Below are 16,479 nucleotides of genomic sequence, written 5' to 3'. Positions count from 1 at the left end.
GGGCAGCACGGTGGCCTAGTGGTTAGCACAGCTGCCTCACGGCGCTGAGGTCCCAGGTTCGAATCCCGGCTCTGGGTCACTGTCCGTGTGGAGTTTGCACATTCTCCCCGTGTCTGCGCGGGTTTCGCCCCCACAACCCAAAAAATGTGCAGAGTAGGTGGATTGGCCACGCTAAATTGCCCCTTAATTGGAAAAAATAATTGGGTAATCTAAATTTTTAAAAAAAAAGAGCCGCGAGGTTTTGCAGCAGCTTTATAAAAGTCTAGTTGGACCACACTTGGAATATTGTGTCCAGTTCTGGTCGCCTCATTATAGGAAGGATGTGAATGCTTTGGAGAGGGTACAGAGGAGATTTACCAGGATGCTGCCTGGACTGGAGGGCATGTCTTATGAAGAAAGGTTGAGGGAGCTCGGGTTTTTCTCACTGGAGCGAAGAAGGCAGAGAGGTGACTTGATAGAGGTGTACAAGGTGATGAGAGGCATAGATAGAGTGGATAGCCAGAGACTTTTCCCCAGGGTGGAAATGGCTGTCAGGAGGGGACATAATTTTAAGGTGAGTGGAGGAAGGTATAGGGGAGATGTCAGAGGTCAGTTCTTCACACAGAGAGTGGTTGGTGTGTGGAATGCACTGCCAGCGGAGGTGGTGGAGTCAGAGTCATTAGGCAGGCACTCTTAGACAAGCACATGGCAGCAGTAAATTGAAGGGGTGTAGATTAGGTTGATCTTAGATTAGGATAAATGGTCGGCACAACATCGTGGGCTGAAGGGCCTGACCTGTGCTGTACTGTTCGATGTTCAATGTTCTATGTTAGGCCTGGTCCACGTTTGTTTGAACCGGTGCTAAATGGCGCCATAGCGAGTTCTCCCAGGTATGGGCGTTCAATACCGGGCTTCGGGAGACTGCAGCGCAGACATATTTTTATTTATTTACTTTATTTTTATAATATAAATTTAGAGTACCAGTTTTTTTTTGTTCCAATTAAGGGGCAATTTAGCGCGGCCAATCCACCTACCCTGCACATCTTTAGGTCATGGGGTGAGACCCACACAGACACGGGGAGACTGTGTAATCTCCACACAGTGACCCAGAGCCAGGATCGTACCCGGGTCCTCAGGACCGTGAGGCAGCAGTGCTAACCACTGTGCCACCGTGCCGCCCCCGGTACAGACATATTTAAGTGAGGCTAACTGCTCACTTAAGTATGCAAATCTGGATCCTGCCCAGTGATGGCGAGATCCATATTGTGACATCTCGCGATATGAGGCATAGCGAGCATTGCAAATCTTGCAAGAGGCCACTCGCGAGATTTAACGGCCCCGTTGCGTCACCAGGTTTGGCGCAACGAGGACATACGATCCATTGAGACCACAGTGGTAATTTGTGTGTGGAGCCGGAGGCAGGGTTCTAAATGAATATTTTGTGTCAGTGTTTACTAGTGAAAGGGAAGGTGTGGGTATAGAAATTATGGAGAAGAATTGTGGTAAAATTAAAGACATTAACATAGACAGAGAGGAGGTTCTGAGCGGTCTGACAAGTTTAAAAAGTGGACAGATGTCCAGGGCCAGATGAAATGTATCCCAGGTTGTTGAGTGGAGAGGTGCCAGAGGACTGGATGATAGCCAATGTGGTACCATTATTTATGAAGGAAGGGAGGAAGGGATCAGCCAGGAAACTAAAGGCCAGTTAGTCTAACATCAGTGGTTGGGAAACTATTGGAAGCAATTCTGGGAGGCAGAATTAATCTGTATTTGGAAAGGCAGAGATTAATCAAGAACAGTCAACATGGTTTTGATGGGGGGAGGTCATGTCTGACCAACTTGATGGAATGTTTTGAAGAGGTGACCACATGTGTAGATTAGGGCAGTGCATTTGACATAATCTACTTGGACTTCAGCAAGGCTTTTGATAAGGTCCCGCATGGGAGACTGATAGCGAAGGGAAGAGCCCATGGGATCCAAGGAAATTTGACAAATTGGATCTAGAATTGGCTGACCATAAGATAAAGGAGCAAAATTAGGCCATTCGGCCCATCGAGTCTGCTCCACCATTCAGTCATGGCTGATATGTTTCTCATCCCCATTCTCCTGCCTTCTCCCTGAGTGGCAGGAAGCAGAGCATGATGGTTGAGGGGTGTTTTTCTGACTGGAACCCTGTGCCCAATGGGATATTTTAAGGATCAGTGTTTGGGCCTTTGCTTTTTGCAGTTTATATAAATGATTTCGATCTGAATGTAGGAGAGTTGATCAGTAAGTTCGCGGATGACACAAAAATTGTTGGGGTGGTAAATAGTGAGCAGAATAGCCTTAGATTACAGGAGGATATAGACGGGCTGATCAGTGGCAAATGAAATTCAATCTGGATAAGTGTGAGATGAAGTACTTGGGCAGGAGAATACAAGGCAAGAGAATACATGATAAACGACAGGACCCTGGGAAGCACCCAGGATCAAAGGGACCCTCATGTACAGCGATCCCATAAGGTAGCAGGACAGGTAGATACAGTGGTTGAGATGGCATATTTAACTTTATTTGCTGAAGCATAGAGTTTATTAGCAAGAAGGTTGTGCTAGAACTGTATAAATTGTTTGTTTGGCCCACAGCTAGAGTATTGTGTGCAGTTCTGGAATCCAGATTATAGGAGCGATTTGATAGCCCTGGAAAGGGCGCAGAGGAGATTTACCAGGATGATGCCTGGGCTGGAGAGTTTTAGCTATGAAGAGAGATTGGATAGCCTGGAGTTGTTTTAATTTTGATTTGATTTATTATTGTTACATAGATTTCATAGAATTTACAGTGCAGAAGGAGGCCATTCGGCCCATCGAGTCTGCACCGGCTCTTGGAAAGAGCACCCTACCCAAGGTCAACACCTCCACCCTATTCCCCATAACCCAGTAACCCCACCCAACACTAAGGGCAATTTTGGACACTAAGGGCAATTTATCATGGCCAATCCACCTAACCTGCACATCTTTGGACTGTGGGAGGAAACCGGAGCACCCGGAGGAAACCCATGCACACACGGGGAGGATGTGCAGACTCCACACAGACAGTGACCCAAGCTGGAATCGAACCTGGGACCCTGGAGCTGTGAAGCAGTTGTGCTATCCACAATGCTACCGTGCTACCCCTTGTATTAATAATTACATGTATTAGTATACAATGAAAAGTATTGTTTCTTGCATGCTGTACAAACAATGCATACCATACATAGGGAAGGAGGATAGACTACAGAATGTAATGCTACAGTCATAACTAGGGTGTAGAGAAAAGATCAACTTAATACGTGGTAGGTCCATTCAAAAGTCTGACGGCAGCAGGGAAGAAACTGTTCTTGAGTCGGTTGGTACATGACCTCAACCTTTTGTATCTTTTTCCTGACGGAAGACGGTGGACGAGTGTATGTCCGGGGTGCGTGGGGGCCTTAATTATGCCAGTTGCCTTTACAAGGTAGCAGGAATTATAGACAGAGTCAATGGATGGGAGGCTGTTTTGCGTGATGGATTGGGCTACATTCATGACCTTTTGTAGTTTCCTGCGGTCTTGGGCAGAGCAGGATCCATACCAAGCTGTGATACAACCAGAAAGAATACTTTCAATGGTGCATCTGTAAAAGTTGGTGAGAGTCATAGCTGACATGCCAAATTTCCTTAGTCTTCTGAGAAAGTAGAGTCGTTGGTGGTTTTTTTAAACTATAGTATAGGACAGGTTGTTGGTAATCAGATTACCAACTTGAAGCTCTCTACCCTTTCTACTTCGTTCCCATTGATGTAGACAGGGGCATGCTCTCCTCTACGCTTACTGAAGTCGATGACAATCTCTTTCGTTTTGTTGGCATTGAGGGAGAGATTATTGCCGTTGCACCAGTTCACCAGATTCTCTATCTCATTCCTGTATTCTGTCTTGTCATTGTTTGAGATCCGACCCACTACGGTGGTGTCATCAGCAAATTTGAAAATCGTGTTGGAGGGGAATTTAGCCACACAGTTATAGGTGTATAAGGAGTATATTAGGGGGCTGAGGACACAGCCTTGTGAGGCACCAGTGTTGAGGATGATTGTGGAGGAGGTGTTGTTGCCTATTCTTGCTGACTGTGGTCTGTGGATTAAGAAGTTCAGGATCCAGTTGCAGAGGAAGGAGCCGAGCCCCTGGCCATGGGGTTTGGAGATGTGTTTCGTAGGAATAATAGTGTTGAAGGCTGAGCTGTAGTAAATAAATAGGAGTTTGACATAGGTGTCTTTGTTATCTAGGTGTTCCAGTGTTGAGTGCAGGGTCAGGGAGATGGGTTTGATGTGGACCTGTTGCAGCAGTAGGCGAACTGTTGTGGATCAAGGCAATCCGGGAGGCTGGAGTTGAATCGTACCACCTTTCCGTGGACATGATTGTGATGTATAAAATTATGAGGGACATACATAGTGTAGACAGGAAGAAACTTTTCCCTTTGGTGGAGGGATCAATGACCAGGGGGCGTAGATTTAAGTTAAGGGGCAGGAGATTTAGAGGGGATGTGAGGAAAAGATTTTTCACCCAGAGGGTGGTGGGAGTCTGGGACACGCTGCCTGAAAGGGTGTTGGAGGCAGAGACCCTCATAAAATTTAAGAAGTATTTAAATGTGCACTTGCGATGCCAAGGCTATGGGCCAACTGCTGGAAAATGGGGTTAGAATACTTAGGTGATTGACTTCCGGTGAAGGCGGCCGGGAGGCAGCCGCACATTGGAGGGCTCCCGCTCGGAAATAGAAATTTTGGGGTTTTAACGCCCGGTCCCAGGGGCAACGGAGGCTGAAAAAGCTGTAAGAAGGCACAGGAGGAGAAATGTCCAAGCTTGGGAAAAAAACGGCCGTGAAAAAGGGGGTTAATGAAAGTCCGCCGGTGAATGGAAAAGTCAGCGCAGGAACTGTAAGGAAAGCAGAGGCTGGAGCACCAGGGGAGGCCGCATCGCTCACAGCAGAAGAAGTGAAGCAATGAAGAAGGAGATGGGGGCGGTATTGAAAGTGCTGGAGGAGGAAGCGATTGCCCCGGTGAGGGTGGCGGTATCAAGCGCAGCGGCGGAGGTGTGGGAGCAAGGTGAGACACTGAAGGAAGTGGAAGAGGCATTATCGCAGAACAGTGATCAACTCACCTTGATGGGGAAGGAGTTGTGGAAGGTGACAGAGACCAATAAGGGTCTGCGAGCCATAATGGAAGATCTGGAAAACAGATCCAGGCAGCAGAATCTGTGGATTGTTGGTCTGCCCGAAGGGGTGGAAGGCCCGAGGCCGACGGACTATTTTTCCACGATGTTGGCAGAGCTATTGGGGAGGGAGACGATCCCTCTCGATACGAACTGAATTGGGCTCATCGGTCGTGGAGGCCTATACCAAAGACGAGTGAGCCGCCAAGAGTAGTAACTGTGTTTTTCCGTAGGTACAGCGTGAAGGAAAAGGTCCTGTACTGGGCAAAGCAGAAGCGTGTGGTACAGTGGGCTGGAGTTGTTATACGCATATACCAGGACTTTACGGTGGAGCTGGCGAGGAGGCGGGTTGCCTTCAGCTGGATGAAGAAGGCACTGTAATCAGCAAGGTGCAGTACGGCATAGTATATCCAGCTAAGTCGAGGGTGACCTACAAATGCAAGGACTTTTGTTTTGGGACGGCGGAAGCAGTGGAGGAGTTTGCGAAGGCAGAAGGACTGTGGTAGAATTGAGAAATGGGACTGAGAGCAGGTCGTGTACCGATGTAGCCTCATGTAACTTTATTTTTTCACTGCGTGTTGGTGTATATACTAAATGAGTCGATGCTGTATATTTGGACAAGGGAAGAGTTGGGACTTTCATTTGCAATGATGGTTCTTTGGGGCTTGGGTGTGAATGCTGGGGTTGTGTGCTAAAGAGGATTTCTTGGTTTTCCTGGGACCGGGCAAGGGGGAGGGAGACCCGGATGGGGGCCTTCACGCTGGCCGGTTTAAGCCAGCCAGTGAACGGGAGTGAGGTGGGGGGAGGGCTGCGGCCATCGGAACCTGGTAGAACAGGTTTCGGTGAGTCTAGCCGGGGTGAAAAGTTGGGAGAAGGAACTGAGGTTGGGGGGAGGAGTTTACAAGAGGAAGTGGAGGGGAGGAGTCTGGGGGTGGGGTGGTGTCTACAATTCATGGGTGCCATTCACGGTACTCTTTCGGGGATTGGGTGGCATTGAATATTAGGGGGTTGAGGGGGGGGGGGGGTGGACTATATGTGTCAACGGTGACTATAGGCGATTCCTGATTCCTTTTTCTTTTTTCCTCCTTGGGAGGTTTAGTTTTGTTTGATGCTTATATTGTCAGGTGGGCTGTTATTTGAGGGATGGTGGGAAGATGGGATCGTTGTTGTTGGTAGGGGGATTGATACTGTATTTGTTACCGTTTACTGTTTGTTGGGGTGGAAATACTGAAGGAAATGTGAAAATGGAGAATATTTTGCCAAAAAAAAAGAATACTTAGGTGATTGATTTTGACCAGCGCATACACGATGGGCTATAGAGCGTTTTCTGTGCTGTAGACCTCTATGACTCTAACCTTTGTGCCATTGTTGAGTGTAGACAGTTTTTGCACTGCAGACCCAGGCTCCTTAAGTACTACTATGTGCCTTATGATCTTGAAGGATTGTGTGGGGTGTGTGGTTACTGCTGTGGTTACTGCTGTGGTTATGATGGAAAGTGTAACATATAAATGTACCAAAAATACAATGTTGGGCACACATTTATCTCAGACCGAGCACAGAGGCTGAGGCCTACAACATACCCCATGCAACATAAAGGGAACTGGGAGCCTTCAGCCATAAAATGCACACAAGGAGGCCACATTAGGCCACTTGTAACTTTCATTTAACCTAAGTGGGGCCACCCACAGAACATAGCTGGTGAATTTTGACACAGTGCCAGTCACACAGAGCGACCCCCGACACTCCTCTAACTCACTATGAGCAGGTCCCTGGGCCACCATGCCAGCATCTGTGCAGGACACCCTGCCGCCATACAAAAAATGCCAGCTCATCACCTTGGCAGTGCCAACCTGGCACCCTGACAGTGCCCCTGCCATCTGGCAGTGCTACCTGGACATCATGGCAGCGCCAGGCTGGCACCCAGATGACACTGCCAGGGTGCCGAGGTGACCCAGCAGTGCCAGGGTGCCCCACTGCTCAAAGGGCATTCACCTGGGGGCCTCTGATCCCCTGGGAGAACAGTCTGGTCCCAGTTTGTGGAGACCAGTACTGAACAGTGCTCACCTAAGGCCCCTGAGGCAAAGGAGATAAATCCCAAAGCCTCGGGTGCCTCAGGAAACTGAATATTAGTGAGACTAGCTATCTCGATCAAATGCAAATTTGCCGAAAAGCGATCCCACCCATTGTGGGCAGAATTTACATCGCAACATCTCACAAGATCGTGTTTGCTCTCGCGAGGCATTGTGAGCCGGGTAGATCCCGGGAGCTTCGATCGTCCACATTGCGCCACCACTCGTTGCTTTTCGGATGCAGAGCGACCATTTAACCGTACCTCTTATATCAAGAATGCATCTTACAGTCTTGAATATATTCAATGACCGACCCTCCAATTCCGGGCAAAGAGAATTCCACAGACTGGTGACACTATGAGAGAAAACTAAAATTCTACTCATACGCGTCTTAAATTGGAAACCTCTAATTTTGAAACTGTGTCCCCAAGTTCACAGCTCTTCCAAAAGGGAAAACAAGCTTTCAGCATCCACCTCGTCAAGTTCCCTCAGGATCTTGTAATTAATTTTGTTCATTCATGGAATATGGGCCTTGCTGGCTAGGCCAGAATTTATTGCCCATCCCTAATTATCCTCGACAAGGTGGTGGTGAGCCGCCTTCTTGAACCACTGCAGTCCATGTGGTGTAGGTACATCCACTGTGCTGTTATTCATGGAATTTGACCTAGCAATAGTGAAGGAATGACGATATATTTCCAAGTCAGAATGGTGTGTGGCTTGGAGGGAACTTCAGAGGGCGTTCCCAGGTATCTGCTGCCCTTTTCCTTGGTGGTAGATGCTGCCTATTGGTGAGTTCCTGCAGTGCATCTTGTAGATGGTGCACATGGACACACTGCTGCTACTGTACGTCGGTGGTGGAGGGAATGCATGTTTGTGGATGGGGTGTCAGTCAAGTGAGCTGCACTCAACTAGGAGAGTATTCCATCACAGTCCTGACTTGCGCCTTATAGATGGTAGACAGGCTATGGGGGTCAGGAGATGAGTTATTCGCTGCAGGATTCCTCGTCTCTGACCTGCTCTTGTAGCCACAGTATTTATATGGCTAGTCCAGTTCAATTTCTGGTCAATGGTAACTCCCAGGATGTTGATCGTGGGGATTCAGTGATGGTATTGCCATTGAATGTGAAAGGATGATGGTTATATTCCCATTGTTGGAGATGGTCATTGTCTGGCACTTGTCAACCCAAGCCTCGATATTGTCCAGGTCTTGCTGTATTTGTACATTGACTGCTTTAGTATTTAAAAAATTGGGAAAGATGCTGAAAATTGGGCAATTGTCAGCGAACATCCCCACATCTGACCTCATGATGTTTCAATCAGAACACCTCTCATTCTTCCAAATTGTAGTGGATATAGGCAGAACCTATTCAGCCTTTCTTCATAACGTAACCCCTTCATCCCAGGAATCAGCTGAGCGAACCTTTACTGAACTGAATGTAATATAGTGATGTTCTTTCTCAAGTAAGGGGACTAAAACTGTAAACAGTACTCGAGATGTGGTCTCACCAACAGTGTACAAGAGTAATAAAGTATCCCTACTTTTATATTCAGTTAATAGATTATCATAGAATTTACAGTGCAGAAGGAGGCCATTCGGCCCATCGAGTCTGCACCGGCTCTTGGAAAGAGCACCCTATCCCAAGGTCAACACCTCCCCCTAACCCAATAACCCAGTAACCCCACCCAACACTAAGGGCAATTTTGGACACTAAGGGCAATTTATCATGGCCAATCCACCTAACCTGCACATCTTTGGTATGTGGGAGGAAACCGAGCACCCGGAGGAAACCCACACACACACGGGGAGGATGTGCAGACTCCGCACAGACAGTGACCCAAGCCGGAATCGAACCTGGGACCCTGGAGCTGTGAAGCCATTGTGCTATCCACAATGCTACCGTGTTTCACATACAATAAATTACAACATTCTATTTGTCTTCCTAATCAATTCCTGTATCTTTTGAAATTCATGTAACAGGACACCCAGATCCATCTGTACCTTAAAGAGTTCTACAATCTCTGTCAATTTATATAATTTGCTGTCTTTCTGTTCTTTCTGCCAAAGTGGACAAGTTCACATTTTCCTACATTTTACTCCACCTGCCTAACGTTTGCTCATTCACGTAACCCGCCTTTGTCCTTTTACAAACTCTATGTCCTCTGCACAATTTACTTCCGACCTAAGTTTGTGTCATTAGCAAATTTGATTATCATGCACTAATCCCTGTGGCACTCCACTGGTTGCAGTTTGTCAACCTGGAAATTATTCATCTTTTATCTCTACTCTCCTATTAACTAATCAATCCTCTGTTCATGCTAATATGTCGCCCCTTGCACCATGGGTTCTTATTTTGTGAAGCAACCTTTTGATGTGGCACCTTATCAAATGCCTTTTACATATCCAAGTACACCACAGAATAATAATTATTTTATTGTCACAAGTAGGCTTACATTAACACTGCAATGAAGTTACTGTGAAAAGCCTTTAGTCGCCACACTCTGGCGCTTGTTCGGGTACACCTGAGGGAGAATACAGAATGTTCAATTCACCTAACAAGCATGTCTTTCAAGACTTGTGGGGGGAAACCGGAGCACCCGGAGGAAACCCACGCAGACACGGGAGAACGTGCAGACACCACACAGACAGTGATCCAAGCCGGGAATCGAACCTGGGTCCCTGGAGCTGTGAAGCAACAGTGCTACCCACTGTGCTCCGTGCTGCCCCTTCTTCACATTGCCCTTTATCCACATTGCTTGTTTCTTCCTCAAAGAACTCTAATAAATTGATCAAACATGATTTCCCTTTCACAAAACCATGCCTGATTGTATTACGATTAATTACCTCCTTAATATTGGGTTTTAGCATTTCCTTATCACAGATGTTAGACAAATTTGCCTGTAGTTTCCTGCTTGCTGGCCCTCTCCTTTCTTGAACAGAAGTGCCACATTTATGATTTTCCAATCCATTGGGACCTTTCCAAAATCTAGGAAGTTTTGGCCAATCACAACCACTATCTCTGCAGCCACTTCTCTTAAGACACTCGATGCGGACCACCAGTCAGAGGGCTCATCGACCTTTAGTTTTATTTTACTAGGATCTTTCCCCTAGTGAATGTGATTACTTTAAGTTCCCCCTGATTGAAACCCCAAATTCCTTTGAATCCAGAATTCTACTTTAAAGGATAAAATGTTGTTGCAAAATATTTAATATTCGTAGCAAAAGAGCAGTCAGATTTTTGTCATGTATTGATCCAGTAATTCTTTTGACCTTCACCTTGACCGAAGGGCAGGTGTGTATAGACTGAACCATTCTACCCTCAGATGTTGGGCAAGAGTTGCTTTAGGATGGAATTTTTAAAGTACTGGAGTGTAAAATATTCCTCAGATTTCAACCTGGGATTAAACACGAAAGATTTTTGAGGGCTGCAATCCTGTAGATGGTATCAATGTACAGCCTCCCAACAGAAGGTTTTTGCTTATTCTTTCATGGCATGCGGGCGTTGCTGGCAAGACCAGCATTTATTGTCCGCAGCTAATTGCCCTTGAACTCAGCGGCTCGCTCGGCCTTTTCAGAAGGCAGTCAAGAGTCAACCTCATTGCTGTGGCCCTGGAGTTACATATAGGGCAAGATCCCGCCCCCATCAGCAGGAATGGCCGGCAAATCCCATCCATAGGCAAACCAAGTAAGAACGGCAGAATTCCTTTCCTAGAGGGCATTAGGCAAATGTTTTTTGGGTTTTTTTTGCAACAATCAATGGTCATTTCATTATCACCATTACTAAGTCTAACTTTCAATTCCAGATTTTAGGAATTGAATTTTAATTTTACCAGCTGCCATGATGAGATTCAAACCCAGGTCCCCAGGGCATTAGCCTAGACCTCTGGATTGCTAGTCCAGTGACATTACCACTACACCACCATCTCCCAGCTCAACAGAAGGTTCATCATGGCCATACCAGTGAAAAGGGCTTGTTTTCACATTAAACTCAAATATCCTGAGCAACTAGGGAGATTGTTTCTGACATTCTGGCTAATTGTGTATTTATTTCCTTTCCTTTTTAACAAGGTGACGCTCTGAATCTTCGACATGAGTGCAACACAGCTCAGAAAATTAAGAGAGCGACGAGTCCCACAGAAACCTATAAACTCCAATTGCAACATGAATTTCACTGCACTCAGATTACATCCTATAATCATAAGGTATCCTACTCCGTCTGGTCTGAAATATATACTGTTATGGTGTTAAGTAGTGGGACCACTCCATTCATTGAAGCACTGAGGTAAGTCTTCACCTTCATCACATGGCCGATCATCCAGGAGAGCAGGTTGCCCTCCTGTATTCAAAGCAGTTTGATGTTCATTTCATGGTTTTCACAGGGCGGGCAGCCTGTGCTGCCAGACATGTGGTAGAGATAGAAGTTTGGCTGGTTCTCAACAAGCGAAACAATTAGCTGGTGTCGGAGACTTCATGAATTCAAAAAGCCTGCTGGGTGCTTTGTTCTGCACACTGAGACCAGCTAACGTTGGTTTCGAATTTACTAAAAGCACAACGGTGTGTGAACCAACATACGCCAGCAGTAGAATATATCCCGTGAATTGTGAATCACTACAGTTTGCTGGCTGATTTACAGTGCTCTGCTGTTAGCTCCATGAAAATAGCATTTGACCCTTAACCTCCTTGTGGTTTCCATAATGTTGCTGCATTGGCAGATTAATCACACATTAAACTCGCCACAGAAAAGTTAATTCTAGTCACTGATAGTGTAAGTTCTCATTTAACAAAGTGATAATTTTAAATGATTGGCAATTCACTTTTTTGGCCCACAAAGTGAACCAGAGGAAGTATTAGATTTAATTTCTTCAATTAATGAATTGTTGGAGATTTTAAGAATGGCAACTTTTAAGTTTTCATTTTCTCATCTTTTTGTCTCTGTCTCTCTCGGTCGGTGTCATTTGTTTTCCAGGGGCCTAGGTGCCTCGCTTCCCTGTTTCCTTTGAAGTTCTACTCTCAGCCCATATTTTGAGCAACTTACAGGGCGAAGAAATTTGGGCTGTAACGTGCAGGACAAATTCTGACCAACTGGGCATGATGCACCACACCAGTAAATTCGAGGTCACTGAATCTCCTTGGGGCCCAGTCACATTTTGCGGGTTTTACACTGGCTAGTTCCCCGGGTACAGTATTACTTAGTTTCTCCTGTAAACATACTTTGCCTCTCATGTGACCAAGAATCGATATGAGGCCCAAGGAACATATTGCATGTACTTGAGTAACAGTCGATTTCATGTATAAGACGACCTTCAGCTTCTGGCGGAAAAATTCCAACTCTGTGCACGTTACTCTTTCTTAAAACTGTTCTTCCGATTTCTGATCATATTGCTGGCTTGGCTGGGTGTGCCGTACACCTCTAATTGGAGGAAAGCCTGCATATTTACTGAGTGAAATTAAACATAGTGTGAGAGGAAGAGAGGGGTTTTCTGTCCTGATGGTAGTACCTGGCAGGGAGAGAGACAGGCTACAACAGTTAAAGCTGCGTCCAATGTGGCACAGGTTGGATACAAACTTCGTGCTGTATTAAAACCATAAACCTTTTTGACAGGAAATTATGCAGCTGTCTAATATCAGTGAATGCAATCCTATAATGGAAACCCAAACTGCTCTGCTGTTTGATCAGCGCACTTCTGATATTATCAAGAGTGGAATCAGGGGAATGCAAAATTAGCATTTGTGTGGCTTTTTATCATTTTATAATGTGTAATTATTGTAGTCAGTGAGGAATCCCGAAAAGGTGAGTCAAAAGTAGTTTATTTCCTACTCACAGTTAGGAAATACAGCCACTAAACAGCAGTCCAAGTCCCAGCCGGGACCATCCGGAGATGCCGGCTCTTACTGGGCCGCCTTTTATCTCGGGGAATTAATGAGCCCGCTGTTGGGCCTCCACCCCTCAGCAGGGGAGTTCATACTCCACGAGCCCCATGGAGAAAACAACGTGGGTTTCATGAAGATTATAACAGTGATAGAGGATAAACAGCCTTAAAGATAGGTGTGGGCTGGCGGGAGGTCTTTAAGATGATAGATTGCTTTGAAAGAGTAGACAGCGAGAGAGTGTCTCCACTTGTGGGAAAACAGAATAAGAGGCCGCCAATTTAAGATTGTCATCAAGAAATCCAGTTGAGTAATTCATAAGAAGCGTCTTCATCAAGAGAGGGGTGGGGGATGAGGAACTTGCTGCCACAGGCTGCCATTTCAGGTAACCTTTGTTTTCCCGAGATCTGACTCTTCCAGTACTCTCCTGGCTGGTCTCCTCAATCCTATCATCCATTAACTTGAGGTCATCAAAACTTTGCCTCCTCTTCCTAGCGCATCCTTTTCCCCTGTCAGCACCCCTGCCACCAGGTTCCCAGGTGCCTTCGGGAGTACCTGGATACAACCCTACCCAAAGCCCAATCAGCCGTGGGCCACCAATGGCCTGGTCCATGTTTGTGTGGACCTGTGCTCAATGGCACCATGGCAAGATCTCCTCGGCGTGGACGTCTGTTCCTGGGCCTCGGGAGCATCAGGCACCGACATATTTAAGTGAACAATTACTACGTAAATCTGGATTTTGCCCAGCGAGGGCGAGATCCAGATTGCGACGCCTCGTGAGATCGTGTGAGATCCCGTTAGATCTCACGAGATGCTCCGAGCATCATAAATCTTGCGAGAGGCCACTCGAAGGATTTATCGGCTTTGTCACATCACCCAGCCAGTGCAACGAGTCCATTCGATTGCGCCCCTTATCTTTGTAATCTTGTTCTACCCCACAGCACTCTGAGATAGTTATGTTCTTTAATTCAGGCCTCTTTTATTCACTAATTTTATTCACTTATTCACAATTATATTCACTCCACCATTGGGGGACTGTACATTCAGTTGCCCTGTCTCCAAACTCTGGAATTCAATCTTTTCATCTTTCTGCCCCTCTACCTCATTTTTCTTCTTTCAGGCGTTCCTTTGAAGAAACCTCTTTGATAAAGCGTTAGGTCATCCGACCTGGTAGCTCCTGACAAAAACAGAAAATACTGGACAACCTCAGTGATGTACCATCAATTGAACGCGAGACGAGTTGCTGTACAAAAGTATGGCTTTAATCAGCTAGATGTTAGCCTGCGGTCGACTACAGTAAAATGGACGACTGCCGGGAGTACTGGGTATTTATACCCCGCCCTGGAGGCGGGGTTAACTCAGCCTCTCGACCAATCGGGGAGCCATCACATGATTGGTCTCAACCAATCGGTCGAGAGGCACATGACCGACCAGGGCCAATGGTAAGCCGGTGTTCTGCACCAATGGCAGGCAGCTATGTTAATCATACCACCACACTCAGTAGGTCTGACAGCATCTGTGGAGCGAGAACGGAGCTCACGTTTCGAGTCTGGATGACATTTTGTCAAAGGCTCCTTGTATCTCCTCATACAGCTCAGCATCATACCTTGTTTTATAATAACCCTGTGAAGCACCTTAGCATGTTTTATTATCTCGAAGACACTACATAAATATTAGGGGTGAGATTCTCCGGCCTCCCAGAGGTGTGATTCTCGGCGGCAGGAGTCTACGCGCTGTTCGCTGGCGATGGAATTCTTTACTCCCACCGTTGTCAATGGGAATTTCCATTGAAGTCACACCACACCGCCAGGAAACCCACAGGCAGGGGGTGCGCTGCCGGCGGGACCGCGCAGCAAACGGCCAGATAATTCCAGCAAGTTGTCTTTGAATAGTGTAGATAAATTGGAGGGGAGATGATGTAAACATATGAGAAAGTAATAGAAGGTTAACCTGATAGAGTTAGATGAGAAAGGCTGGGAGAAGGGCAGCACGGTAGCACGGTGGTTAGCATAAATGCTTCACAGCTCCAGGGTCCCAGGTTCAGTTCCCGGCTGGGTCACTGTCTGTGCGGAGTCTGCACGTCCTCCCCGTGTGTGCGTGGATTTCCTCCGGGTGCTCGGTTCCTCCACAGTCCAAAGATGTGTGGGTTAGGTGGATTGGCCATGCTAAAATTGCCCGTAAGTGTCCTAAAAAAAAAGTAAGGTTGGGGGGGGGGGGGGGCTTGTTGGGTTACGGGTATAGGGTGGATACGTGGGTTTGAGTAGGGTGATCATTGCTCGGCACAATAGTGACATGGATTAGTTAGGCTGAATGACCTCTATCTGGATTGTATATTCGATGTAATTTAGATGTTATGGTGGCATGTTATGGATCACTCTGGGTGTCTGAGTTGCTATAGCAACACACACTTTTTACATGTGTGTTATAATATGGCATGTTATGGATCACTCTGGGTGTCTGAGTTGCTATAGCAACACACACTTTTTACATGTGTGTTATAATCTGTTATAATATGGAAAGCGATGGCAGAGGCTCTAATATTCTTTGCATCGCATGGCTGACTAGGAATCTCTCCCTCTCTTACCATCTGTCAAAGGCACACTGGAAGGATGTTCAACCTGTTTGGTCATGTTGTAAATGCCCCATCCTAGACCATCAGGTCCTGGGGTGGGGATTTGAACCTGGAGCTGCTGGCTCAGAGGGAAGGGCATTACCCAATGCGCCACAAAATCCTCCGAGAGGTGTTGTACCGCCTTCTAAATATCTGTGCACTCTTGACAGCTCCATCTGCAGCATGAGGAAAATGAGTCGCGGACACACACCCAGCTTGAGGTCAACTATGGGAAGCACTGGGATGAGATTAACAACAGAAAGAAGATTTTTATCACTCAGCTGTTCAAGAATGATTCCAGTCCCAGCTTAACCAACTATTTCATGGAGGTAGGTCTGTGGAGAGTAATTTGACACGAATCATCAAACCGGAAATTCATCATTTTGGAGGGATTATTAAATACAAATCGGTTAGCTGCTGACACATGTCTAAAAGCCGGCAAGCTTGTGTTAGTAATTTTAAACATGTCTTTAGTTAGCTCTGACAAGGGGATCATTAGCCTGCGAATGCTGTAAATCAAGATCAGAGTCTTGGCTTACACTATTGGATGGCGACCAGTATTCCCGATAGTTGGCAAAGGTTGTTGATTTTATTTTATCGTTTGTGTTTAGAATGGAATCTGTTAAATTTTATTGTAGAAATATGGGGTGGGTTCTGCTGAGTTCCCGATGCGGGAATAGCCTTTGGATAAGCTACATGGTGGCATAGTGGTTAGCACTGTTGCCTCAAAGTGCCAGAGATTCTGGTTCGAATCCAGGCTTGGG

At 46.4% G+C, this 16,479-nt stretch overlaps 1 protein-coding gene across 1 annotated transcript in view; it reads left to right on the top strand.

The window, feature by feature from the left end:
• LOC119978346 overlaps window positions 1-16,479 on the top strand; it is a 439,995-nt gene that overhangs the window by 221,748 nt on the left and 201,768 nt on the right. The window contains exons 26-27 of the mRNA XM_038819919.1: window positions 11,305-11,438; window positions 15,886-16,044. Of these exons, the coding sequence (XP_038675847.1) occupies window positions 11,305-11,438; window positions 15,886-16,044 (293 nt within the window). The remainder of the gene's footprint in view (window positions 1-11,304; window positions 11,439-15,885; window positions 16,045-16,479) is intronic.

Source organism: Scyliorhinus canicula, chromosome 15, assembly GCF_902713615.1.
Source record: "Scyliorhinus canicula chromosome 15, sScyCan1.1, whole genome shotgun sequence".
Lineage (NCBI taxonomy): Eukaryota > Metazoa > Chordata > Chondrichthyes > Carcharhiniformes > Scyliorhinidae > Scyliorhinus > Scyliorhinus canicula.
This window is presented reverse-complemented; position numbering and strand designations above follow the sequence as displayed.